The 25,130-nt window shown below is 40.5% G+C and overlaps 4 protein-coding genes across 4 annotated transcripts; 1 reads left to right on the forward strand and 3 right to left on the reverse strand.

Annotated features, from left to right (window-relative positions):
- Positions 1–802: 802 nt before the first annotated feature.
- LOC119719500 (enkurin-like) lies at positions 803–3,957 on the reverse strand. Its single transcript, XM_038188985.1, has 3 exons — positions 3,741–3,957; positions 2,592–2,967; positions 803–2,127 (listed from the first exon to the last, which is right to left on the reverse strand). Exons 1-3 carry the CDS (start codon positions 3,815–3,817, stop codon positions 1,807–1,809), a joined length of 774 nt encoding a protein of 257 aa, XP_038044913.1. The 5' UTR covers positions 3,818–3,957; the 3' UTR covers positions 803–1,806.
- A 2,933-nt stretch (positions 3,958–6,890) lies between these two features.
- LOC119719404 lies at positions 6,891–13,618 on the forward strand. The gene is made up of 5 exons (XM_038188848.1): positions 6,891–7,128; positions 8,839–8,944; positions 9,839–9,945; positions 11,039–11,211; positions 12,787–13,618. The coding sequence occupies exons 1-5, from the start codon at positions 6,993–6,995 to the stop codon at positions 13,060–13,062; spliced, it is 798 nt and encodes a 265-aa protein (XP_038044776.1). The 5' UTR covers positions 6,891–6,992; the 3' UTR covers positions 13,063–13,618.
- A 4,767-nt stretch (positions 13,619–18,385) lies between these two features.
- Positions 18,386–20,356, reverse strand: LOC119719405 (rhodopsin, GQ-coupled-like). The gene has a single exon (XM_038188849.1). The coding sequence runs from the start codon at positions 19,659–19,661 to the stop codon at positions 18,594–18,596; it is 1,068 nt and encodes a 355-aa protein (XP_038044777.1). The 5' UTR covers positions 19,662–20,356; the 3' UTR covers positions 18,386–18,593.
- Positions 20,357–22,734: 2,378 nt separating this feature from the next.
- LOC119719624 (melatonin receptor type 1B-A-like) lies at positions 22,735–24,672 on the reverse strand. The gene has a single exon (XM_038189125.1). The coding sequence runs from the start codon at positions 24,182–24,184 to the stop codon at positions 23,099–23,101; it is 1,086 nt and encodes a 361-aa protein (XP_038045053.1). The 5' UTR covers positions 24,185–24,672; the 3' UTR covers positions 22,735–23,098.
- Positions 24,673–25,130: the final 458 nt, after the last annotated feature.

A 25,130-nucleotide genomic window follows, 5' to 3' on the forward strand; every position in this document is an offset into this window, starting at 1 on the left:
TACTGACTGGAACGTCTAGTTTATACCTCTGGTTCTTTTCAGAACCATTCTCTTAGTTGAGAAAATATTCGCACATGTGGTGTTTCCGCAAACCTTCCTTCTTTAGTATCTCCACCATTCAAAGCCTCAAATCTAAAAAGACATCTAAGACCATTTTCGTTTCATTTTTTTTCTTCTGTACGATATTCCCCTCCCAAAACCATGGAGGAAGGCCCAAACCACTCTTAAAACGGTTGCCAGTCCCTGGTGCAGTAACTAGCATGACTAGGCAGATGCAGATGCAGCCCCGCCCCCCAATCCACATGTTAAATAGATCCAGACGGTGGGGGGGGGGGGGGGGGGGGGGGGGGGGGGGGGGGGGGGGGGGAGGGGGGGGGGTTGAACGAAATCTCCAGAGAGTGGAAACCACAAGTCCCAAACGCTTGATCTCCAGATCAAGCATTTGGCCGCAAGGACCTCGTATAGAAATAGGCCACAAATATAGAAAATTCTCTGAAGGATCACAAAATATTTCAATGCCAGCTTGCGCACAGGAAGATTGGAGTACATGTACATCCATACTATTTTCTAGTATTTTTCACAGAATGTCTCCCCTTCGGATAGTGCAATGAGAGACTTTTGAGAGTTTGGTGGCAGCAAACACATCAGTCCATTTCATTTGTTACGTCATGTTAATTAAGCTAATGTGCACATGTTCAAAATGACATTAGCAATTGAAAAAGGGCCAGTCCTGGTAAGTGTGTTTGCTGAGCACTACATGTATTACATGCATTACTCATCCCCATACAAAAAACTGCGCAACTTTGAATGTACTTGATACAGAGACACTTTATTAACAATGGAAAATTCATATTTACAAACTTCAATTTAATTCTTACAATGTATTTACAAAATGTGCACCTATTAAAATGGAATTCAGATACAACAAACACAATGGGACGGATGGATATGAAATGCTCGAGGAAGTCATTATGAACATATTTTTGGACTACATGTACAGTGTACACGTACATGTACATTTTCATCATCAGTTTTATTTGGAAGAAAATCAGTTGTTATAATTAAAAATAAGAAATTGTATGAGATAATCCTCAATATTTGTTAAAAAAACATACTCAAGTCACACTGTCGGTCTGGCAAAATGTTCAAGTTTAGGATGGATAACCCATGTACATGTGTTATAGTGCATGTGTCAAGCTATATTGTTACAGGCACCATTTTCTTGACAGATGTGAATGGAAAATGTGAAAGTAAAACCTGTCGTTCTCCAGAATGCCGCATATGACCACATGACCTGGTACTGATGGTGGATCTGATGCATGTATAACGACTATTGGAAGTACAAATGTAGTTCATTTTATTAAAATCACGATATTCTCCCTCGGTGAATGCATGTACCAAGTGTAATTCTGTAAAAGAAAAATTACCAGCTATTTTGCAGTGACAAGTTAACGAAAATCACGTGACATAATACTAAAAATCTAGCACCCTTCCACACTCGGGAAAAAGAAAATGGGTACAGGCCCAGCCTATAGGTAACTGCTATACAAATGGTGCAGTGTAAGTTGCAGTTCCACTTCTCAACAAAGGCCTTGGAACTGAACTTTCACATACAACCATGACAGCTGTCCTGAGCCAAACTGGGCACATCATGACAAAAGGCAAACTTCCACAAATCTGTCAAGTTCTTTGGCTGTTCCCGAATGTGAAAGGGAATCCTATTTCCTCAGCGAATTCCAAGTACCAATTCTACCATTTCAAAAATCTTGGCAGGGAATAAACAGTCAAAGCAATAAAAACAGAGTTCTAGTTGTTGGCTATGTAGATGATCTTGTGTTTTTCCAACAGCTCAATGTCTCTCTCTAGCTGCTTCATTTCTGCCTCCATTCGTTCCTTGCGTGCCTTCTTGGGGGCGGTATCTGTTACAACAGACAACCCCTGGTATTGATGGTGGATCTCCTCCCAGTTCTTCTTAAGCCCATTCAGGACCGCCTGCCGTTCACCTTCCGTCAGATGCTTCATGGCTCCCCGCCGGTAGTGCTCCTTGATGTACTCATCGTATTCCTCTTGGGCCCTCTTAACCTCCCCATTCCGTTTGCGCAAGTAGTCTGGTACATCTCCATAGCCCTATCAATACAAAGATACGTGCAATGCTGTTAGAAATATATACACGTATTGACTCACAAAGTGATAGCATGGTAGGGGTTCCAAAGAGTACAGAAATAAAAATTAAGCATGATTGTCACTTGTCAGTTTTTCTCTGTTTTAAGAGTACATAATATAAATGTTAGTGTCATTTAAATGCTTCCTTTTAATTTCATTGCATTTATCTTAATAATTTGTTTGTTTCTTGTAAAAATGTAAACATGCCTGAAAGCAATTTTCATCAATCAACTACAATTGCAATTTTGATAAAATGCGAGTTTCAGATGTTGGGAGAAAATTCTGAAGAAAAGTTGGGAACTGGGACATCTTTGGGATAGTCGATAACACTTGCTATTGAAATTTACAATACAATTCCAACCACAGGTGAGATTCTAAGACTTTGAAGGCCTACTGATGCAATTACAAAATGAACTAAAGGAACCCACCTTCTTATTCAGATATTTTGGCACCAGCCCTGATGGTTCAAGAGGGTGTGTTGATCCTTTAGCTGTGTCCACAAAGTTGGCTGCTGGCTTCTTTGGCACAGACATGATATTCTCCACGGCATTGGTGGTAATGAAATTCTTGTTGGACTTGAGCCCCATCAGGGGCCTGTCCTCCTTCTTGGGAACCATCGGTTTGCGCTTGTCCTCATCTGGGTATTTAAATGAGGTTTTCTCTGGCAGGACGGGTTCCTTGGAACGCTTAGAGAGGTAATCCTTGGGTGCATTGAGGTCCACCTTGGCTGGACCCATTGTCTTGTTTGGTGATTTGTTGGTCTGTTTCTCCTCTTTCACGGTTGAGCGGAACTTTGACTGGTATCTGTTTTGGATGAATACAAAGAAATAGCTTGGCAATAAAATCACCATTTGATACTCGAAACAAATTTCAGAAAACTAAATTTGAACTTGGGTCAGCTTGAACTTTGAAAGATTTATTTCATAACTTTACCTTGTTTGATTTTGTCACAAAATTCAAACTAACTGACAAAACATACATCAAATTTTAACACACAGATTTTAACACTTACAGCAAGAAACAAAAGGAAGTAGAAAAAGAAAAGAAAGCAAAATAGGCCTAGGCCTATAATAATACTTGTTCAAATTATCGTTTACTCGATAATCGTATTTTAATCGCAACATTATTCATTAATGGTAGACCTAACCACGGAGCTATCATGGCTATAAAAGTATAAGACCTAACTAACTCATTTAGTTTTGCAAATAATCATGATGAAATAAAATGTTTGACGTCATGATTGATAAATAAATTCCCGTTTCTGACAGTGACTGTTGACAACAAAGTGGCGTCTGAAAACTGCATTCTTTTCAATTTCAGACTATCTACTCATATTAGATAACAATATAATGATAACTTTATCATAATATTATTCTCGTCAGACGACAACCGACTCGGAGCATGGAGAAATGTGTTGTATTTCTCCATGCTCGGAGCAACTGCCAGGCCACACACACCGTATCGGGACCCAAGAGGGGCTGGATACCGCGGGCAGGCGGGGGAATAGCGACCCAGGCCTGGCGGCGTAAACACGTCCCGGTGAAAATCATGCAGGACTTCGAAACAAACTTTCTTACCGTTGTTCTTTCGGAGGTTTCACCTCTTCGCGGGGGATGAGATTGTAAATGCTCTCGGACATAACATGAGTTGCCATCTTGATATCTGCGCAGTAGTTCTCCAAGATTAATCGGTGAAAATATGATGTTTTAACAACCCAAGACAAGAGTTTACGCAGAGTGACTAGTGGTAGTGCGCCCGGTGATACTGTGTGTTGAATGTGAGTGCTGTATGTAAAATACGCACGTTTCCAATGAATCAAAACATTGCGTAGCTGTCGTCGCTAAGGACGATTGCGCAGGCGCGAAATTCTCTTTAAAATAAAATTTGTTTCTGGTACTTCAATTATTATGTTCGGACATTTCCTATTTGTAATCAAATTCTATAAATACACAGAACAAACAAATGACACCTGAAATTATTTTGGAAAGGGAGCCTAATTTGCATAAGTCGTAAATAGCCACCATTTAATATATTTATTTATTTATTTATCCCATTTTTGAGACATATGTCCAGAAAAAAATATGCCAAAGTTGTATTAACTCATACCCTGAATTTATTGCTTATTCTATATTGTTTAAAGTATATTTTGGGGATTCCACTTACTTATCCTTAATAACATAACATTTTCTAAAGCATGTTAGTGACCAGATAATTATGAGGACATGAATTAAAGATCCAAAATGGCTACATGTACCATTTTTCGCCGGCCCTAAAGTTGTGCGCATTTACCTTTTTCCCAGATATCATCATCAAGTGCATGTAGTCTTGCCAAACCTCAGTACTGATGAGCTTAAAATTCACGAAGTCACTTTAGTTACACTAATGAAACTATGTGGAATATCATGTGAATAATGATATCATCTTGATATTTAGCCCAGGAAACAAAAAAGGGGAAAGGGAGGTGTCCGTAAATTGGGCTAAACATTGGGCGATTTGAACAATTTCAAAGAAATCCCCAAAATAAGAGATTATGGTTATTTATAATAATCACGTCACAAAAGTTTTCTTACAGGTATATTTGTGGATTTCCTTGAACTTAATTGTTCAAGTCTCACACGTTAGGCCAAAAAAAAAAAGTCTCCGGTTTCTGGTATGGAGCTTGCCCAAAAAGTGGTGCGTGACGCGGCTTTTTTTTTTTTTACCTGTCTTTTTTGCTTCAACTGTCGGCTGATGCCGCAAATGGTGCCCGACTAAACTTAGTGCAAATGTATGGGAGTCCGGAGAGGCCACATAAAACTTATTCTCGATCATAACCCCATCTAAAAACACGTTCAAATTGTGCAGCAGCAGGATTCCAGTCAAACCAGTGAGTTTGGTGGTTTTGAGACATCATCTTTCATTGAAAAAAAAAGTTTTTCATTTTGCCGACGCGCATGGCTACGGCGACGCGCGCGCATACCAGAAACCGGAGACTTATGTTTTTTTGGCCTTAAGCCACCCTAGTAGTTTTTAACCCAAATTACGGACACCCAATTTTTTTCGGGCCCTTTTTAAGCTCTCAACAGACCTTCTACAAGTCACATCGGGTGTCGGTCGTTCGGTCGGTCGGTCCCCCCCCCCTACCGCAAAAAAACCCCAACAATTGACCAAAAAACGAACCCCCTAACTCACCCATAAAACTGTAGACCCTAAGTACCAACTGTCCACAAAAAGCAAGCTAAATTAATACATTAAATACTTGACAAAACTTGTTTGTATAAGAATTCGTGACATTGTTTATGCTTTTTTTTTTTTGAATAGCAAGATAATGTGTGGTAATGTTATAGTCACGTGGTCATTATTAGAAAGTTAGGGGCTTCTTCACATCTGACACTATACATCACCCCCGCCTCTCTGGCCCTGTGTTAGTTTTATGAGTCTCCAGGGCTTGGAGTGAGGATACAGTTGCATTATGAAGGTCTCTTTTATTTTGCATTTATGGTGACTTTCATTTCATGCAAGACTTTCATGCAAGATGGCCAGCGAGAGCTTATTCAGTGTGCGGTTGCACTTAATTGTTTGTTTTCTTGGCTAACTTGCCGAGCAGAAATGTGTGTGCATTTGTATGCAAATGTGAACGCCTTGCACCAAGACTATACTATAGCGTCTCGAGCCAAGACTAGATTTCTACGAGTATCACAGGTTTACGAAATCTTTCTTTCGTTTCCATTTTGCCTTCAGGCACCCGCTCCATAACTGTAGTCTCTTGATACGAAATACTTTAGTACAATATTTATCAATTGTCTGCAGAACAGACACTGAATGTTGTCGCACAAGACCAATGGTTGATGTATTTTCCTACGATCTGTACGTTGTAGGATTAGGCGTATTAATCTTAGTTAGACTACACACGTGGACAAAGCCGAAAACGAAGTACACGTAAGATTTCGTAAACCTCTTTTGTCTGATTCCCAGACGAAAAGATTCTGATTAGTACTATCAGGTAAGGGAACCAGACTATAAAGGATCGAGTTATAAAAGTGGCCGTGCGCGTGTTTTGCAGGGTGACCGTTTTAGCCGATTTTCGGCTAACTTTGACAGAATTTTTGTAAAAAAAACCGAGTCAGACAGAAAATTTGACAGAATGGATTTTTTTGGGCAGATTTATGGCAGAATTCTGCAAAAATGGTTATTTGACAGAAAAACAGCAATTAAAGTTCAACAAAAAGTGTACAATTGTTTAAAAAAAGCTTCAATCCTTTCAAACAAACCCTTGCATAATGGGATGTACAATTTGGCTGGTCTAGGTGCTGAGGTTCACTGGGAAACAGACTTCGTCGTGGCCGGATCCACGTTTTGCCCGAAATTTACAAATAATATTTCACAACAGCTTTATTATTATTATTATTATTATTATTTATTCGGCCAAAACATTCAAAATACAAACATGTACATGTACATACAATGTAAGATACGTCAAGGACAGTCAAGATGAAAGATAAATTGTGTAACAAATACCAATCAAAAAGAATAGATGTGTATATGTAACTAGATTGTTTATTATGTAATTTGAATCTTAATTAAGGCAATTCTACCAATCTGCGTGGGATTTTTAAGTGTTTATAGTGTATTTCGAGTAATTCTGAAGAATTTGGCAGATTTTTGATAAATCTGACAGATTTTTGATGCGCATTTAGCAGAATTTGGCTCTGACCTTACGGTCTCCCTGGCGTTATGTAATAAACACGCTTTATCAGCTAGCTGGCCGCGTCAACAGCAAAGTCATTTGTGTAGGTCATGTAGCTAGAGGCTGTGCTGAACCGTTAGAGAATCTACCTCTTCCAGAGGAAATGGGAACGATGTTTTCCAGCTTGAGACCCACGATGCATATCCTTGCAAGAAGTGCTGTTGTTGACTTCGGCATTCAGTGGGGACTCTTCATTATTGCAGCTGCACTCAAAACAGAAAAGTTTTATGATTTAGCAGGTAGCTAGCTACGCTACTCGCTAGCCATCATCATTAGCCCCACTTGTGTGGCCTCGGTATTGCTGCGTTGTATCGTCAGGCCACACGTCTGGTTTCCCAACCTTTTGAGGAGTTCAGTCCGAAACTTGCGCATGTGGATTCCAGAATTCAGAAAGATGTCTAAATTTCTCGAAAAATCTGAAGAAAGATTACCTAATCTACCCGGACTCCGAGGGCAAAAGATGAGAAATCATTACAATACAACCATATACAGTCATTTGACAGTGGTATGTTAAAAAAAAAAGCCAAAACAAGGGTGCTCCATGCCAGTGTTTGGACTAAACTCCTCAGTGATTTGGAAAACCAGACGTGCGGCCTGTACATGGAGCTATAAAACATGTTTCATATAGCTCCATGGTTATTATACTAAATCTCCATGGCCTAACGTACAGCGCAGCAATACGGAGGCCACACAAGTGGGGCTAGCTAGCCATAGACTATGGCCCGCACTGGACTCTGGAGTAGAGTTTACTCCAGTGCGGGCCGGCCATAGACTAGGGCTAATATTATTCCACTAAATGTACCATTAAGGAGACATGTTATCGTAATTTCTTCAAACGGTGGGAGACATCGGTCATTAGGGAGACATTTTTATATCTTCCTAATGTCACAGCCCCCCTTTAGAGGCAAAATGTTATTGTTGCAATTAGGTTATGTATTTGTTGCTTCTGGTCTAATTAGTAAACATACCGAAATTCGTGGAATCTAATCATCTAATCAAAACGAAGATGGAAACTTTTGTTCGCACAAAAGTTGGAGCATACAAAACATCTTAAGTAGACAAATTAACTTGGGTGCTAGAACTGCTTTTTTTATTTTTGTCATTGGTTGGTCGTGACTAGTACGACCGACCAAAGACAAAAATTGAAAAAAGAGTTCTATCGCCCTAATTAATGGGTCTAATCTTTAACCACGGTTCCGTAAAAGATTGCAATTTTGCATTTACCTCGAAACAAGAACTTTTGATTTTGTTGGGCCCCGCAATAATTTTGCATGTGTGTGGTGAACTGGTTATCTCTCTAAATCACATGGATTCACTCTCAGGTGCAAAATATCAAAGAAAAGTCTCCTTTAAAAATTGAATTGAGACTTCAAACTTGGTTGGTGAAATACTGAGGAATTGTCTTTGCCTATAAACTTTTTGAGACTTTGTCAGCTAAAGAGTGAGTAAAGTTGGCCTAAATTACTTTTGCATGTTTTTCTGCACTCAAGTTCCCAGTCTGGCATTTCCCCATATAGTGCAGTGGGGCTCAGTATATTTAGAGGCTCTCTGGGTACCGTTATGGGGCTAAACCAATGAATGAGTTATCTTGGGAAACACCAGCTAATGCTCATCAGAAATGTTCCAATTAGGTGAATTTTCAATGAGCAATGAACATTGCCATTAAAGCTCAGGTGGGATTTCCCAAACTAGCCTGTGATTCACTAAACATTGGGTAGAACACAGTACCATGAGGCCACATTTTGGATGTTATAAATAACCTCAGTGATGGTCATGACAGTTATATCAAATTTTTCTTGAAAAAAGTGGAATTTGGTACTTAGCCAAAACACTTCCAGTAGACTAGTGTACAACCACAAAATTATCTTCAAGACATTGTCGTGAGTACTTTCTTTTCCTTACATTTTGCTTAAACACAAGGATAAAACACTTGTCAATCATTTTTCCAGGGAGCGGCACATTTCTTCTCCTGACCTACCTGTCCTTGAAATGGGGAGAAACATTCCACTTCCGTCAGATGGTTCAGAGCGGAATGGTTGGAGTCTGGGGTCTCAGGTATGTTCTTTATTCACACCAAGGAGGTATTGCAGTTTGACTCCGATGCATATATCTCTAATACCCTTCTGTTTTTCTATCAGGCCAAAAAAACAGCAATACTTCTGCTTCCGATTACATGGCATTCGAAAATAGGGTATGTAGGTAGGGAATTTTTGTTTTTTGCCAATTTTTTGTGTGTACGATCATATGGAGGGGTTTGCGTGTAATCAAGGGTAAAAGGTAGAAATTGATGGTTTTTGGAATTTCTTTCTCATTTTTCCCATGTAAAAATTAGGGTAGGGCCTGTCACAATAGGGTAGGTAGGGAGACTGGAAGCAGAACTGTTTTCTTTGGCCTAAGCACACTTAATGCAAATGAATGGGTTGAAGTCCATTAGGGATCAAGGGCCACACTAGGGGAGTGGAGCGGCCGCTGTAAACATCTGGCAAATTTGTCCAGTCAGCAAGAGCATAAGCAAATATTCCGCAATGAAAGTGCCACCTCTATTCCAATAAATAATGTCCAAGATTGTCTGCTTTGAACAGTGTCTCCATTAGTCCAATGTTATTCTACTCCCCCCACCCCACCCCCTCTGTGCCCCTTTCCTCCCCCATTTCCACCCCTCATTCCTTTACTAAACCCAATATAATCCAACAGGCTAAACAAAAGTCTGTTTGATTCTCAATCTGACCAAAGAAATCCAACAGAATTTGCCTGACCGCAAAATACGAAGAGGATAAACTGTTCAAAGCATTTAGAAGTTACAGAAGCTGATAATGAAAAAAGCAACATAAAAATAAAGTAAGCTGTTGCTTCATTATCCACCTGAAGTTACATGTACGATACCATCTCCAAATCCTTGACCTTAGACTTAAGTTTTATGTTTCGTGCTAATTCTTTTCTGTCTTGTAGACTCGGCATGTATCTGTTCAGTCGGGTATTGAGTGAAGGAGAGGACCGTCGCTTCAGACACGCCAAGAATAACTTGGGTCTCTTCTTCATTTACTGGACAGTGCAAGGTGAGAATATGAACAAGTAATCATCCCCATGCAGGAACAGTAAATGGCACGCTTTGTTACAACACACAAATGCTTGAATGAGAGGGACTCATTGCCCGCACACACTGATTTCTTATTAGTGCAAACTACTGTGTCTAATTAGTGCACAAACTTGTAGTGTTGTCATGCTGTAGCACCAGGCACCGTCAGCTATGCGTTCAAAAGTCGTCGTCCCCCCCCCCCCCCCCCCCCCCCCCCCCCACCAGTGGTCTGCCACAACTTCCTGTTTTCAGCTGTTGAGTGGGAACATGTGCACGGAGTCCATAGACTCCTATGATTGAACAATTCATTTCAAAGAGAAAGGCAAATGAAGCACTCGGTTCCCCCCCTTTCATACAAGCTGGCCCTCCTTTTAACTTCTGTCCTCAAGCCCCCACCAAGTACTCCTGTCTAAAAAGAAGAAATAATGATAATGAATATTTCATTTCTATGTGTAGAAGTACAAAGACTTCAAAACTGTGTGATTTTAAATACTTCCCTTGAAGTTACTGAAAAATCTCTGTTGTTAAACATATCGATTATGTACAAGTTATTATGTTGTGGTCATATTTTCAATATGCTGATGGAGCAAGTGCATGGTTCTTGTTATTGGGCAAATTGTAGCCTTTGAACTTAAGGTTTAAATATTGAACGGTGCAAGCAAAGCAAAGCTGGTCCCAGGCCAAGATGATCTAAAGGCCAATTTACGCTTTTATTAATACACACAAATGAACGAGACATCAGGCGCACAACTCAGTCGTGTAAATCTGAACATGTTCATTGAATTGTGCATACTTTGAAAGATTCCCAACATTGTCGCTTGACAAAGTCGCGTATGTGTAAATGGGCTTTAAGGGGTCTAGATGTCATCGGAGTCAATGTTTTCAGGCCAAGGTGAGGCTAAATTAAGCAAGTCAAATTCACAAGTGACGGTGAGTCAGTCAGTGAGACAGTTACGAACAAGGACACTAGGCAGGCCTGGATAAAAAAGTTTACCAAAAAATACAATTCAAGGGATAACGGTGTGTGATGAATTTGAGTGCTTATTTAAACCTCAGTTTCTCTTTTGGTAAAGCTGTATGGGTGTGGGTGACACTACTCCCCACCCAGATCCTCAATGCCGAGAAGAATGACAGACCCCTGACCAAGAGGGACTACGTGGGGTGGGGACTGTTTGTTGTGGGGTTCCTCCTAGAGATTGTAGCAGACTACCAGAAAGCAGCATTCAGGGCTAACCCTGACAATGTGGTACGTGTGCATATTTGTGTGTTGTCCGTTGTGCATTTGATCATAATATCAAGCATGCAATTTTTTCTCGGATCAGCTCATTTCCTCGTTTTTTCGCTTCACACTTATTATGCCATTAAAACTGTATAAAGACTTGTAAAAGCTTGAAATGTCCTCTTCTTTTGTTACTTCCACGTTGCATGCTTGTAATATGACTTAAATGTGGGTCATTCCATATTTTTTTTGATCCAGAAGTGTGACAATTTTGTGTCTCTGTTATACTTAACCTGTGTAATTTACAATACAAGTATCATAGAAATAGAAGGTATTAAAGAATCTGTCCTGAATTTACAAAATCTTAAATCAATATGTAACATGGACACAAAATTAAATTGTACCCCCAATTTTAACAAATGACCCATGAACATGCACATACACTCTTGTTTTACTATACTCTAGAGGACAATGCTTTGTGTTTTCCTTTTTCCCTGTAATATAACCCTCTGCCATAGACTAAGCACACAAACCTACTACAGAGGACCGTTTCCAACAAAAGACCCAACACTCGAGGACTGAAAGGATCTCTTGTTCTCCTGTTGTGTGTTGGTTCTTGGGGTTATGTAGAACGTGTTCATTAAAGGGAATATACATCATTTGCTTTTGCTGTGATATTCAGAAATGGATGGAATGGGGGGTTGGAAATATATAGCAAATATAGTTACACTGACTTTTTTGAGGTTTTGGGTTCGAAAATGCTGTAAAAACCAAGAAAAACGATCATTTTCCTGTAGTCTGGTTCCCTGACTCCATATAAGAAGAAACAGAGCAGTTTACATACATTGGGGAATTGGAAGGTCAGGGAACCAGTCTAGCTGGCTCGTACCCGTTCATAGGTTTGTAATCGATTGCAAACAAGTGCGGTGGTCAATTGGGGCCAGTATTTGGAAAAAAAGCCAGTTGTTTCCAACGCTGATCGGCCGATCAGCGTTGGAAATTGATACAAAAATACCACTTTTCTTGAAAATGACAGTATACCAGGTGCCATGATTTTACAGGATGCTTTACACTGTCATTCACCAACAGTCCAGCAAGGTATTTCAAAATGATTTGGTTGTTTTATTTTTTGATGTTTGCAAATGTTGTATTTTCCCTTTAATGCAAGCTGTACATGAACGAAAGTGTTATGGCCCCAACAGTCAAAACTCAGAACAATGTATTTAAACACATGAGTGCAATTGCCACATCAGGTTGGTGCCATTTTTGTTATCCCGCGTATGCAGACGCAACAGTTTTGAGTGTATCTCGCTGCAAAATCTTAAGAGTTTTGATTGGGGGGACCTGCATGGACACCATCTGACTAACGAGGGTGTCGTTCAAAGTGCACAAGACTGTGATACTATTGGAAAATAGGCAGCACTTCTCAATTTGAAGTATATGCCAGCAAATGTACATATTTGCTTAAAGGATGATTTTTGCAGACAAAAATGAATAATATGGGGGGAGGGGACACCTCCTCTAGCAATATACCCCCTCTAGCAATGCCCCTGAGCCTTGTCCACCCTTACATTGTTTTTCAATATTTTTTATCAAAAACAGGGCAAGTTCATCAACACCGGTCTGTGGAGCATAAGCCGACACCCCAACTACCTCGGGGAGATTATCCTTTGGGCGGGGCTTTACATATCAGCCTCCTCCGTCATGACTGGTAAGCAGTACCTGAGCGTCATCTCCCCAATGTTTGTCTACTTTCTGTTGACCCGGGTCAGTGGCATCCCAATACTTGAGAAGTATGGAATGAAGAAATGGGGTAACAACAACTTGTACCGGGACTATGTCAATAAGACACCAGTACTCTGGCCCAAACTGTGGTAATTGTAGAGGTACTTGAGCCTATTGACTCCGTGCACAAGCACCCCCTCAATGAATAAAAATGGAGAGCTGGGAAGAGCACTGGGAGGGATTTTAGAAGGAGGGACCTCTGACGCTCTCAAAGACGTCCCCTTTGTGCAGATTGAGAGTGCGTACTTTGTGCCATTCGGTATGACACACACACACATGGTAACTGGTGGGGCAGGAAGCACACAGAGTAACAATAGGGACAATAGACTCCACAAGTCAGTCTGTAGAAATCTATGTACCCCATGAGGAAAACGAAATGGAGTTTGATATTTCATTACAAACAAAGGAGAACAAAAGAAGGGAAACAAGTATGTGTGTGTAAAGCCGCGTCTGAATTACTTGGCTACGGCTTGAAATAACACAAGGGTCTATGGGAAGTGGCTGCAGCCAAGTAATTCAGATGCGGCCTAAGGCTGTGCGTGTGTTCGTGTCTTGTATTACGCTCGAGGACAGACACACAAAGGGAGAACAGATGATCCTTTCAGTCCTCGTATCGTACGTTTACATGCTTAGTCTATGGGAAAGTGTTAAAGTACAGGGACAAAGGGAAACACAATAGGTTGTCCTCAGGCGTATAGTAAAACACGACTGAGCTTGTCTTACATACGCAGTGTGGACTTCCGAACAAAACACGTCCACATAATGTAGGTAGCACCGACGTTGTGTGGACTTGCCCACGTCCACACAGTGTTTCCCCATTTCTGGAAAACAGGTTTAGAGGCATTTTTGGGTTAGGTTTATCTGTAGCAGAATGAAGAGAAACACTAAAGGGAATCATTGAAAAAAAATTGGGTTGTAAGAGTTTTCACAGTTTGAGAAAAATGAGTTTTTCCACTGGTGTTCCTTAACTACACGAAAAGAAAGGAAAGTCCACACAAGGTATGTGAAACAAGTATGGGTGTGCGTGCGTGTGTGTGTACATGTTCCTCCCACTGGGGATCTCAAAAATGGTCACAAAGCGCCATCTACAGTTCATGCATGGAGTCAATAAGAATATCAACCTAACCTTCCATGGCATTTTTGGAGCCATTGTGCATCTGCTAAAATCCAACACTGCACTAACCAATTGCAAGCATTTTGTCATTCAGTTTGTTTGTTTGGGGTTTTCAGGGGGGGGGGGGAGTTAATAGTTTGGAAGTTCTTTATCTTGAAGTTAAACGTTAAATTCAAAATTCTGGCCAACGGGTGCTTAAAGAAATGACTGCTCATATGTTTTGGTTTACAGGTCATTCCATAAATTTGGGATCCAATTTTTTGTGTGTCCCTGTTACTTCGATATAAGTTTTTGTAACTTCAGGCCACATTGCCTTCTATCTTTAAGAGTGATCATTTAAAGCAAACACCAAATGAAAAATAGTTTGAAGTCAATTTTAATGATTCTTGCATGGAAAATTACACAGGTCAAGCGTAGCAGGGACTCAAAAAATGTCACATTTTTGGACCCCAAATTTATGGAATGATGGCCCTTACACGTCTTGCGACCTTACATGCTAACAAGCCTGTTTTATCAAACGTTTTCATTTCAATTTGTTTAGTATTTTCAATTTTACTATTCTCTGATTTGATACTTGATAGAATATTAACGTCTTGATATCTGTTATGTAACCATCCTGTTAAAACAATACAATTCGTAAACTTTTGTTTAAAGTTTTACTTGCAAGAAAGTGTAAGATTTTTCTGTACTTTCTCAAGCATCATTTGAAATCAACATACTTTCCTTTTATTAAATAGCTGACTAACACCATTGTTTCGTAACAGTTTCAAGTTTAATTTCTCTTTTTTATTGGATTGATTGTTTCCCTTGACATTGCTTACCTTAATTACTTATTTCATTTGAGTACCTTTGTTGCAGTTTGTTTAATTTAACTTCAAACCAGTTTTTATAGAAGGTATTCTTGATGAATATGATTATGATGAATTTTATACACGCATAATTTCAATGATGCAAATGATATGGAAAGCGAATTTATGTGGAAAGTACAACGGACTCCATAACGCTGCTTCTCAATGTATTGTAGTGCAAAACATAGTGCAAAATAAAAAGTTAACCCTTTTCGACTTTATTTTTTTTTAATTAAATGATGTGCTCAATTAATGAGCCTTATCGATTCTTTCGATCAAATTTAAAGTAAACAAGGAAACAAAACGTGACAATATTTATCCATGTATTAACTGTTTACACTAATGAATCATGATGACAGTGCATCTCACATTAAAGCTTGCATAATTACATTTGTCGTTCCATGTATTGTCTATGCATTTTTCATATATGAATTTTCCATGCATTTCGCATGCATTTCGCATGCATTTCGCATGCATTTGCCATGCATTTCGCATGCATTTTTTTTTTCTCTGCTTTTTCCATACATTTTCCATGCTTTTTCCATACATTTTCCATGCTTTTTCCATACATTTCCCATGCATTTCCAATGCATTACAAGGTTTCATTTTTTTTTCAATGTGTGTTCGCACGGTTTCAGCCAATGTTTTTACCCATCACATTTAAAGGGAGTCTGTTTTGTTTTCAGTTTTAATCTTCCTGGAGATCACTTTGGAACTGAAACTTAATTGAGTTTCGTTGTTTTCTTTCTTTTTTTGATATAGAGAAGATAATGTACTTAAATGATGAAACATTTTTTAGTTATATTCCTGTATATGCGGCACGCGACTTCACAGAATAAAAAACAAAAGTGCAAAATACTATTGAAATATTGTGTTAAAATTTCAGGAGTTCCTTGATGTGCAATTTACTTTCTTTTTAAACTGCGTCATTAACTCCAGATATCAATTCTTGCAAAACGAATAGTATTATGCGGACTGTTTTTATTTCCCGAACCCAAATAATTGCCCATCACATGTGGCTCGGTCAGTGCTAAAATAAAAAGTGCTAAAGGTGTGCATATTGAAAATACATTTGTTTATTTTTCACGATTTGTCACCACACACAAATCAAAACTTATCAGAGAACAGAGTATTGTCACCGTTTTCAGAAACTACATGTATAGAGACCACTAGACCTTGCTTTGATAAAGGTGACCGTTCGTTGAGAATGTTCGTTGGTGTTAATGATGGGGAAAATAGGGAATTCACCCAATGAAAAAAAAAAACACTCGAGGTTTTTTTTTTTTACACTTCAGATTTTACAGTGGCCACTATTACAACGCATAGAATGTCATATATCGCTGTGATACTACATAGCATAATGCTCGCATAGTTTTGAATTGAAGTGGTCAATTTATACTCTAAAGTTTCTCTTTCATAGTTATTACATGCATACCACCCAACTCGAGCAATAGCATTATGAAGAGAAATAGAAATATTCCAGTGCACGGAAAAAAATCGTCAATTTTTTATGGTGTTTACACCATAAAAAAAATGACGATTTTTTTCCGTTTTACATTTGTAAAATGCTAACTTTAATCATTGACCTATTATTTACATATTTTTTTTTTTTTTTAAATAACATTATTTTGGAAAGATATATTCTTTTCTAATTTAAAGCCTTTCTAAACTCATAACCGATATCGATCTATGCCGCGGAAGGTATTAATACATACGCCCATGGACCCTGCAATAAAATCCCCAAAGACACTAGTGCTAAATGCGCATACTTCAAAATTCTTTTAAAAATACTCAGAACTCTCACAGATATTCAAGCTGCACAGAAAAATGATGATCAACATGTCATCTTTCATTTTCTTTTCATTTTTGGTGGGTTGACCATTGACTTTTCGAGATATTCTCACCCAAAGAAGACGACGCCTATTTTCCCCAAAGCGAAAAAGTAGCCATCTTGAAAAACGATCCCTCCACAACATGGCAAAGTAGCGCCACTTTCGAGCCCAATAGTATCCGAAATGCTCAGAATTGGAAGCCCCAAGTCCGGGCCAGAGGTTCATTACCGTATCTCTTCAATTCCTCAATTTTGTGGCCCGCAAAACTCTCTAATATCGAATATTTGATGAAGTATAACTTTTATTCATGAGCTCGGCGGACGGTGTTTTAGCCTATATACAGGCGTGCACCCATGGGCCTTATTCACGAGTTGGCCATTGTTGTCGTGTTCCCTGAATGTATTTTGTTAATTGTTAATTGTTGAATGGGATGGCGCCAGACTATTTTATGCAGGCACAATGCAGCCTTATTTTACTGCCATTTTTTTTTAATCTGACTTTAAACATTAAGGAATGTTTATACCAATTTTAAATTATTCATTGAAGCAGACTGGAATTAATTAGAAATTAATTGGTTTCATTTCTCTTAGCAAGTTCCAAAAATTAAGAGTTCACCTCACTTTCAATTCAATATGGCCGACTCGTGAATAAGGCCCATTCAGCAGTTTGGAGGATGTCAGATTATATCAGTGACATATCGTTGTAAACTGTTCACATCTCTCGTCGTAATTGGGAGTGAGGTTCAGCACACAATGTTTGTTTTCTTTCTAATGAAAGGCGACGAACTTATTTCTCACTGCTTTTGTTAATATATCAAAACGCAAGTATTTTGTTGACATAATAAACATTGTTTCATATTCTTATGATCCCATTGCACGGGAAGTGAAAGCACACAATTCCTGCACACAATTCCTCTTTCTTTTATGAGCCGATGGGGTTATGTCACTTTAGTTAATACTCACACCAAAAGAGCTTATTAATTACTGTTAATTACGTGGTGCACAGATGATTTGCTTGTCAAGCACACGGCTTTCACAATTTCGCAACAGAAATTGTGTGTTTGTGTCTTATTTTTTATTTTATTTTTTTTGGAAAATGGCAGGCCCGTGTTCTGACCAGCCAATGGATTAAAAGTACATGTACAGTACATTTGTAATTTGTGCATTTTGTTCGTTTGAAGCAACAAACGTGCTCAAAATCTAAAGAAGGGTGCTGAACAACTAACCTGATGAAGTTTTAGCTCAGTGAATGCTGTATATTTCGAGAAAAACAACATTCTAGGATCTCGAATTCAAATCAAAAGTTGCTGAATCATGTTTTGAACTGGGCCTGAATTCAGCGTCCGAGACACGTTCTCACTGAGCCGATTGCAGCTACGCGATGTCGCGCCAACCGCGCGCGCGTGTGCGTCGTGTCAACGCTTGCGTGCGCTTCGCTGAATAAAAAAACGAACTATAAAACGGAATTTCCAATGATGCGTCTTTAGACGTATCGTTGGAAAGGCCTTCTTTCGTTGATTACTTCAAAATGACAGCTTGCCAGAAAGAATAATGTCACATGGAGTTTAGTCCCCTTACTCTCTTTCAACCAACTATGTTTGTCAACAATAATTACGTCAGTTACTTTTTGGATAGCTGCAAATGATGGACTGAGCTTTAAAGTGGGTAAACGAAACTGCGTGGTGACATTACTCTTCGTGTTTAGCTTACTTAACTAACGCTCCTAATAAGACTAGGCTAGAGTCAACGCTCCAACCAATAATGTCCTCATGTATGCTAGGGATGTCAATTTTCATGCGTTAATCTTGTCAAGGCCACTGGTGGCTTCTTGTTAGACGGGTGCCGTTGACACCTTTCCCATCTCGTAACCATCATGGCTAAAATCAGCCGACGATTTTGCTCTGATTACGCGCAAGAAATTGATAGTGGGTTCCGGTATCTCCGAGCAACGGCAAAAGCATATGGACTTGAATATCTCCTTGAAGTGGGGATGCTTCGTGGCATAGATGATAGGATTGATCCAACTGTTGAGTATGAGGATGGTTGCTGTATACGGCACTGCCGGGTTCAGAGCATCCACCAAGACGCAGATGGCATACGGCGTCAGGCACACAACGAACGCGCATACGACGTAGAACGTATTCTTGGTGATGTCTATCTGAAGCTGGTTCTGTTGTCTGGTTCCTGTCGGTAATTTCCACGCCGCGTTTATAAACTGAGCGCGTTTGGTAGAATGATGCTTAATATGTTTGTATATTTTGACGTAGCTGACGATCACGACCAGCAGGGGCACGGGATAGTTCACCAAGACAATGATGTAATCGTACCAAACGGCCATCTTCAGGCGGTCATTGAAGGTGCAAAACTTGTACTTGTAGTCGTAGCCAAGCTGCACGAGTCCAAAAATGCCCGGTAGTGTTGCCGTCAGGAGAGGCACCAACCAGGTCAGGGTAATCATAGCCGCCATTTTCTTGCAGGTGTACACGGTCTGATAGAATGACAAAGGTTTGGTGACGAGGAGTAAACGGTTCAGAGCGATGAAGCCCAGCGTGTGGATACTACAACCGATGCCAGTGGTGCCAAGCACCGATACCACGGAGCACAACCAGTTCGGTAAGGGCCAGCCGTCCTGACTGACCACCGCCAGGACCTGCCAGGCGAAGGAGAACCCGGTAAGTAAGTCTGCCACACTTAGATTCACAATGAAAACGTTAGTAGCTGTTCTCAACCTCTTTGTCAGCATCACTGCAATGATGACCAAGCTGTTATCGATAATGGCAATCAGCGACCATGCGGCCAAGATGGCCGCCACTATCACCCGCTGCGTGAAATCACAAAACACGAACTCAGAATCCTCGCCAAATGAAGCATTCTTAAAAAGATCAGCACAGGTATCCATTTTGTTACGAGAGGTATATATATGAAAAGGAAACAACTAAATTTCGTCCAGTGGTGCACAAGATACCACTACTTCTATAAGTCAAACATGGAAACCGACCGGTCACTCAACTACGTTGTGAAGGACTACAAACGGTGTCCGGAACTGATAGCGGCCACTCAAGGATGAAAAATACTTCCTCTCTTCAAATTAAAAGATCAAAAGGTAATTCCTTAAAAAAGGTGTCGGTGGCTCGTTTTTTGTTATTGAATATGCAAAATGTAAGCCAAAGCCAACGTATGTATGTAATGATGCCATCGTCATTTATCAAGGTTGTGTGCCGGTCAGTGTTAGCAATATCACCTTCCTCTTGGACTCAGAAATCTTCATACGAAAGTATCACGACTTATAAAGTTACAGCACAACATGTTGTGTTTCACGGTTTGCACGATGCCTGTGTCACGGCTGTGTTCGGAGCTTCAAGTCACGTGACGTCAATGGTCCCCTCCTTTGTGACCATCTACTCGCGTAGCATTAAAACATCTGCAGATACATGCCGCATTCAACTTGGAGTGTGTGGAACTTGCAGTTCAGTCGTGCTTCTATCTATACTTCAGGTTTATACGATAACGCGTAGCCTAGGCCAAATGCTTGCTCGTGATCGCATCGTACGCCATAATCTAAACCAGTTGATGTTGGCATCCGTCCTATGTACACTGAGAATTACTTTCTGTTCTCAGAGTACTTCAGTAGGCGTGCAATCAGTCAGTCGCGTCCACCAGGGTCACATGTTTCCGTTTTCTTGCTTTAGTGGACGAAAGGGAAACGAAAAGAATGCTTACTGTGCATGTGAAACACAACTCTCATCAATGACTTAACATAACATCCCCTGTAATACCGTGGGATTTCATTTATGCATATTTTACAATAACAAAGTGTAATTTCCGCTACATTACTTGAGTGTGTGTATACCATGAAAGGTTACCACGATACGCAAAACACGATCGTCAATGTAACAGGACTAGCGATAAAGTTAAACTATAACCCGAGTCCGTGTATTCTGAATTGGATTTGCACTGTCTTATATCCGGAAACAGCTTCAAGGAGGAACTAGCCAACATTGTGGACTGTGCAATAGAAACGGGAGATCTGACACGAGTGCTGTCGTGCATGCTCCAGGTTGTTTGCTTCATGTGATTAATTGGTCCCTTATAGGGAATTAGGGATTGATTACTTTGGAAGGTTCCGGAAAATATATTGGTGATAACTCTTGTCGAGATGTAGTAAGACCCATGATCAGACAACGCCCTTGACGAACCAAGATTTAGATATTATTATTTGTTTTAAGTGGCTTGTCTTAAAAACAAAACAAAATGAGACTATAGTCTAGTATCGTTTCATTACTTTTTTTTGCAATTTGCCAGTAAATCAATTTGGTCGGAAACAAATCAGTGCCTATAAATACAACACCATATCCGCGCAGCTTCATTCTAATTAGACGTCTTGAATACTGAACTTTGGACGCTGTATCGACTTTACTTAGTATTTATCATTCACCAGGCGATCAGTCAGATTGATCACACTTATCGCTGTTAGAAGCGCGTTTATAATTAATGCTAGAACATGCTGAACTTCCAATGTGATATATTCAAATCCTGTTGTTTAAAAAGATCAGATTACTTTGTACCCACAAAAGACCATAAGCGATTTTGATGATGAACCTAATCATAAACATGAGTATTGTATCATAAGAATGTTCCACGAGTAAGGTTGTGATGCGCGCAACAATAATATGACGTAATGATTGCCGTGCGTCAACGTCTATACTCATTACTATAGGGACCATTAAATTGTACGCATACGGGATACGTGTAAGGCTCGGGGGGAAAATGACCTGATGTTGAATAACCGTTTTGGGTCATTATTTCACCAGACTTATGTAATACATGTCGATAATTTGATGCAACAACATGCACATTGCCGGGAGTGTGCCCGAGGAATTAACAACGCAAAATGGTGATCTAATAAATAGGTGACTTTTTCCTAGCCGCGTACGTCTCCTGTAGACGCACCATTTCTATTGGTATACTGAGTCGGAAATGGTGCGGGTGCGGGCGGGATACGTGTTCGGCTTGGAAAACGAGTTGTTTATTTTACCATATTTTTGTGTGGTTATTTCACCCAACCGACATAATCCATGTTATATGAACATGTTGATTTGAATACACATTGGCCATGGTGTGCCAGATGAAATAACTACGCAAATGAGGGATTTAACAAGCAATTTGTTTTCGAGCGCGCATACGTATCCGTACGCGTACCATACGTAAGCATACTATTTCTAATGGGCCTAGTACCTTTCAGACGTAGACACATGTTGTTGCTAGTTCCAGAGAGGGCCAGCCTTTTTGTACCTAATCTAACTGCTTCACTCACTGACTCAGTAACTTAAAGTGAGACTACCTACTGACACTTGTGACATGCTCTAGTCTCTGACCAGCTTGACGAGACTTGCCTGTTCATGTGTGTCGTGTTGCATCTACAAATCATATTCTCTAGTCTGGCCGTCCGCGCCCTTGGTTCAGGTACTGTCATGGTACATGTGTAGGTAATAAGTCAAGTTAGGGTTATAGGGTTAGGGTTAGGGGAGTCAGGTTGCCGTAGCGGTACTTTCCTCGTCTTCCACCGCTGTGACCCGGGTTCGAATCCTACCTGGGGCTACATGTGGATTGGGTTTTCAGTCCCCGCCTGATTCCCTGGGTTCCCCCGGAATATTCTTCTGGGGTTTCCTTCCATCATTAAAACTGTCATTTCTCCTCATTGTCTCCTCTTTACATGTTTCTTCAGGCTCGCGAGCTTCAGTGCCTTGGGCGCTTTTGAGGAATCCTTGGTTTCATTACCATAAATAAATATGTACAGCTATGTACAAACTGAAAAGAATTGAGTGCACTCTTGGACCAACTTTATAAAGGCTTGCTTTTTTACTTGTTTTATTTGAGAACTGTTGATCGAAATAATGTACAACGAAACTACCCTGCTCTGTGCCGTTTGCATTTGTGTTCATGTACATAGTTTACATGTAGTTGAATTTATTATTCAGGAGAGGTTACCGCCCTCATTTATCAAATCTGTGCTGCTGTCGTAGATTGTAGAAGAGTCGGCTTCAGCTTTGGAAAGTGTAGCGTTTATATTTGATAATTATATTTTAGGCTAAGAAAATAAGATTTGTTCAGAGGTACGAGCACTACATGTATTATATTTAGACGAAGAACGCTTGTCTTGAAAGGCATAATTATATACAGCTTTATGAGGCCTTTTCAAGTTCATATTTGAAAGCTTATTTGAGTTAGTAAACAATCCAAAATATTTTCGGAGGTACATTGATGAGATATTGCATAAGGGTCAGAGTCTCTCTCTGATCAGTCACATTTGAAGTCTTCTTCAAGATTCAACACCGGCTATCTGCGTCTTATAACGTTCTGCCGGACGAGACTGTTCTTTGGGCGTATCTTGGAGCACTGACAGCGAAGCATAAGACGAAACACTTCCCTGAAGTGAGGGTGCTTGGTAGCGTAGATGATCGGATTGATGCAGCTATTGAGAACTAAGATGGCGGCAGCCCAGGGAATAAAGGGATCGCTCGGAGGTATCATCAAGGCAATGCCGAACGGCGACACGCAAATGACGAAGGCTAGTACAACACAAAAGAGATTCTTGGTGATGTCGATCTGCTTGCGGCTTGTGGAAGGACGCTTCAGCTTATAGGAATCTTTGGGGTTGGATTCTGTGTCTGCGTTGCTTTTACGAAGCGATGAGACTGAGCCTTCTGTTTGGGAACACATCAGTCGCTTACAATGCTGCTTGACATATTTGAAAATCTTCACGTAGCAGACGATGATGATCGTCATTGGTCCGGGGTAGAAGATGACAGCCTGGACAATGCTGTAGACGTGAGACAGAGGGTTGCTTGTCTTATGGGTACAGCTTCCATACTTCTCAGCGTACCCCAGCTCGCCAAGTCCAAACAGAGGCGGGAAGAATGCGACCAGGAACGGCACCAACCACGTGGCGGTGACCATGCCGGCAGTTTTGCACCTCGAGTACAGACTCCGGTAAGTCCGGACCGGTCGGGTAATGAGGATGTACCGGTTGATGGCAATCGCTGCCAGGGTGTACAAGCTGCAGCCCCCGCAGACGTACAGCACCAGAGCCACGGCCTTGCAGATCCACTCGGGGAGCATGGAGGAGCCCAGATCGGCGTCAAGGAGGTTGACGGCGTTGAACGGCAGAGCCAGGCAGGTGAGCAGGTCGGCGATGCTCAGGCTTACCACGAAGACGTTAGTGATGGTCCGGAGGCGGCGTGCGAGGCAGACAGCGACGATAACCATCGCGTTGCCAACACAACCCAAGATAGAGATAATGAAGTAGATGGAGGCAAGGACGACACGCTGGTTGTAGTCTGAAAACCGAAACTCGACCTCAGCACCATCGACGAGTGTCTCATTTGTTGCCGTGTCGTTTTGTAGTGGATCCATAATGATCATACAGTGCAGTGGTTTTGTCTCAATGTTTGGTTGCTTCAATATTTTTCTATCTGAAAAAGTACATGGATTCCGAATTCAAACTGTGACTTTTGAAGACGCCTTTGTTGTTAAAGTTCTCAAAGTTTGTAACCGTTGACCAAGGCTGAATGTGGTATCGGTCGTTGTGTCGGCCGCCTCTTTATATCCAAGTCGACTCGTAAACAAGTCCCCACCTTGTTTAGTTTCGGTCCTTGTTACCCTCTTGCAGTACCTTGTTTGGCATCATGATCGTTTCCTGGCGCACCTTTTGAATGACGGCTGTGCACCAGCCTTTCCTGCCCTGGCCCTGGTAGTTTGGGTCATTGGCATCAGACAGTGTAATTCATGTAGCAATTTCCAGCAATATCACATCCGCTGTCATTGTCTGATACACTTTATACTGGTATGTGTCATTGTTTGGAACAACAAAGAAAATGACACAGAATACTTGTTTCACAACTGTCAACAACTGTAGTGCACAATATCTTTATTACCCTGGTTAGGCAAACAATATGATTTATAAAATTCACTTTTTTTTCTAAAGACGGGCCTTCAAAAGGACTTTGTCGAATATTTGTACCTTTAAACGGAGGTTTTAATCGTTGGTGATGTTTGAAGACAATTGCGACGACGATTCTTGAAATCGCATTTTTGGACGAAAGAGGTTTTAGACTTTTATGGTCATTGCGTTTAAATGGTGGAGTGATATTCTTTAAACGGACTTAGCAATTTCAGTAATTTGTTCATCTAAAAGTAGCTTATGAAATTGGCTTTCCAGCCATTATTATGTTTGGTGCTACATATTTTTTAATATATGAAATATAATTTGTGGGGTTTGGGTTCCGCTTTTATTGACTCACCCTGTGGTTAACAGACTTTACTACCCTAGCTGCAGGGGCGGATCCAGGAATTTTCGCAGGGGGGGGGG

The sequence above is a fragment of the Patiria miniata genome, unplaced genomic scaffold (assembly GCF_015706575.1).
Source record: "Patiria miniata isolate m_02_andy unplaced genomic scaffold, ASM1570657v1 HiC_scaffold_8, whole genome shotgun sequence".
In the NCBI taxonomy this organism is placed as follows: domain Eukaryota; kingdom Metazoa; phylum Echinodermata; class Asteroidea; order Valvatida; family Asterinidae; genus Patiria; species Patiria miniata.

What these genes read in the sequence shown, in the direction of transcription:
- LOC119719500 (XM_038188985.1), bottom strand. Translation starts at nt 3,817, where the DNA reads ATGGCAACTCATGTTATGTCCGAGAGCATTTACAATCTCATCCCCCGC. An exon ending in AAACCTCCGAAAGAACAACG is followed by an intron (nt 2,968 to 3,740) that starts GTAAGAAAGTTT and finishes CATCCAAAACAG; the next exon opens with ATACCAGTCAAAGTTCCGCT. An exon ending in CAAAATATCTGAATAAGAAG is followed by an intron (nt 2,128 to 2,591) that starts GTGGGTTCCTTT and finishes TTGTATTGATAG; the next exon opens with GGCTATGGAGATGTACCAGA.
- LOC119719624 (XM_038189125.1), bottom strand. Translation starts at nt 24,184, where the DNA reads ATGATCATTATGGATCCACTACAAAACGACACGGCAACAAATGAGACA.
- LOC119719404 (XM_038188848.1), top strand. Translation starts at nt 6,993, where the DNA reads ATGGGAACGATGTTTTCCAGCTTGAGACCCACGATGCATATCCTTGCA. An exon ending in AAAGTTTTATGATTTAGCAG is followed by an intron (nt 7,129 to 8,838) that starts GTAGCTAGCTAC and finishes TCATTTTTCCAG; the next exon opens with GGAGCGGCACATTTCTTCTC. An exon ending in GGGCTAACCCTGACAATGTG is followed by an intron (nt 11,212 to 12,786) that starts GTACGTGTGCAT and finishes TATCAAAAACAG; the next exon opens with GGCAAGTTCATCAACACCGG.
- LOC119719405 (XM_038188849.1), bottom strand. Translation starts at nt 19,661, where the DNA reads ATGGATACCTGTGCTGATCTTTTTAAGAATGCTTCATTTGGCGAGGAT.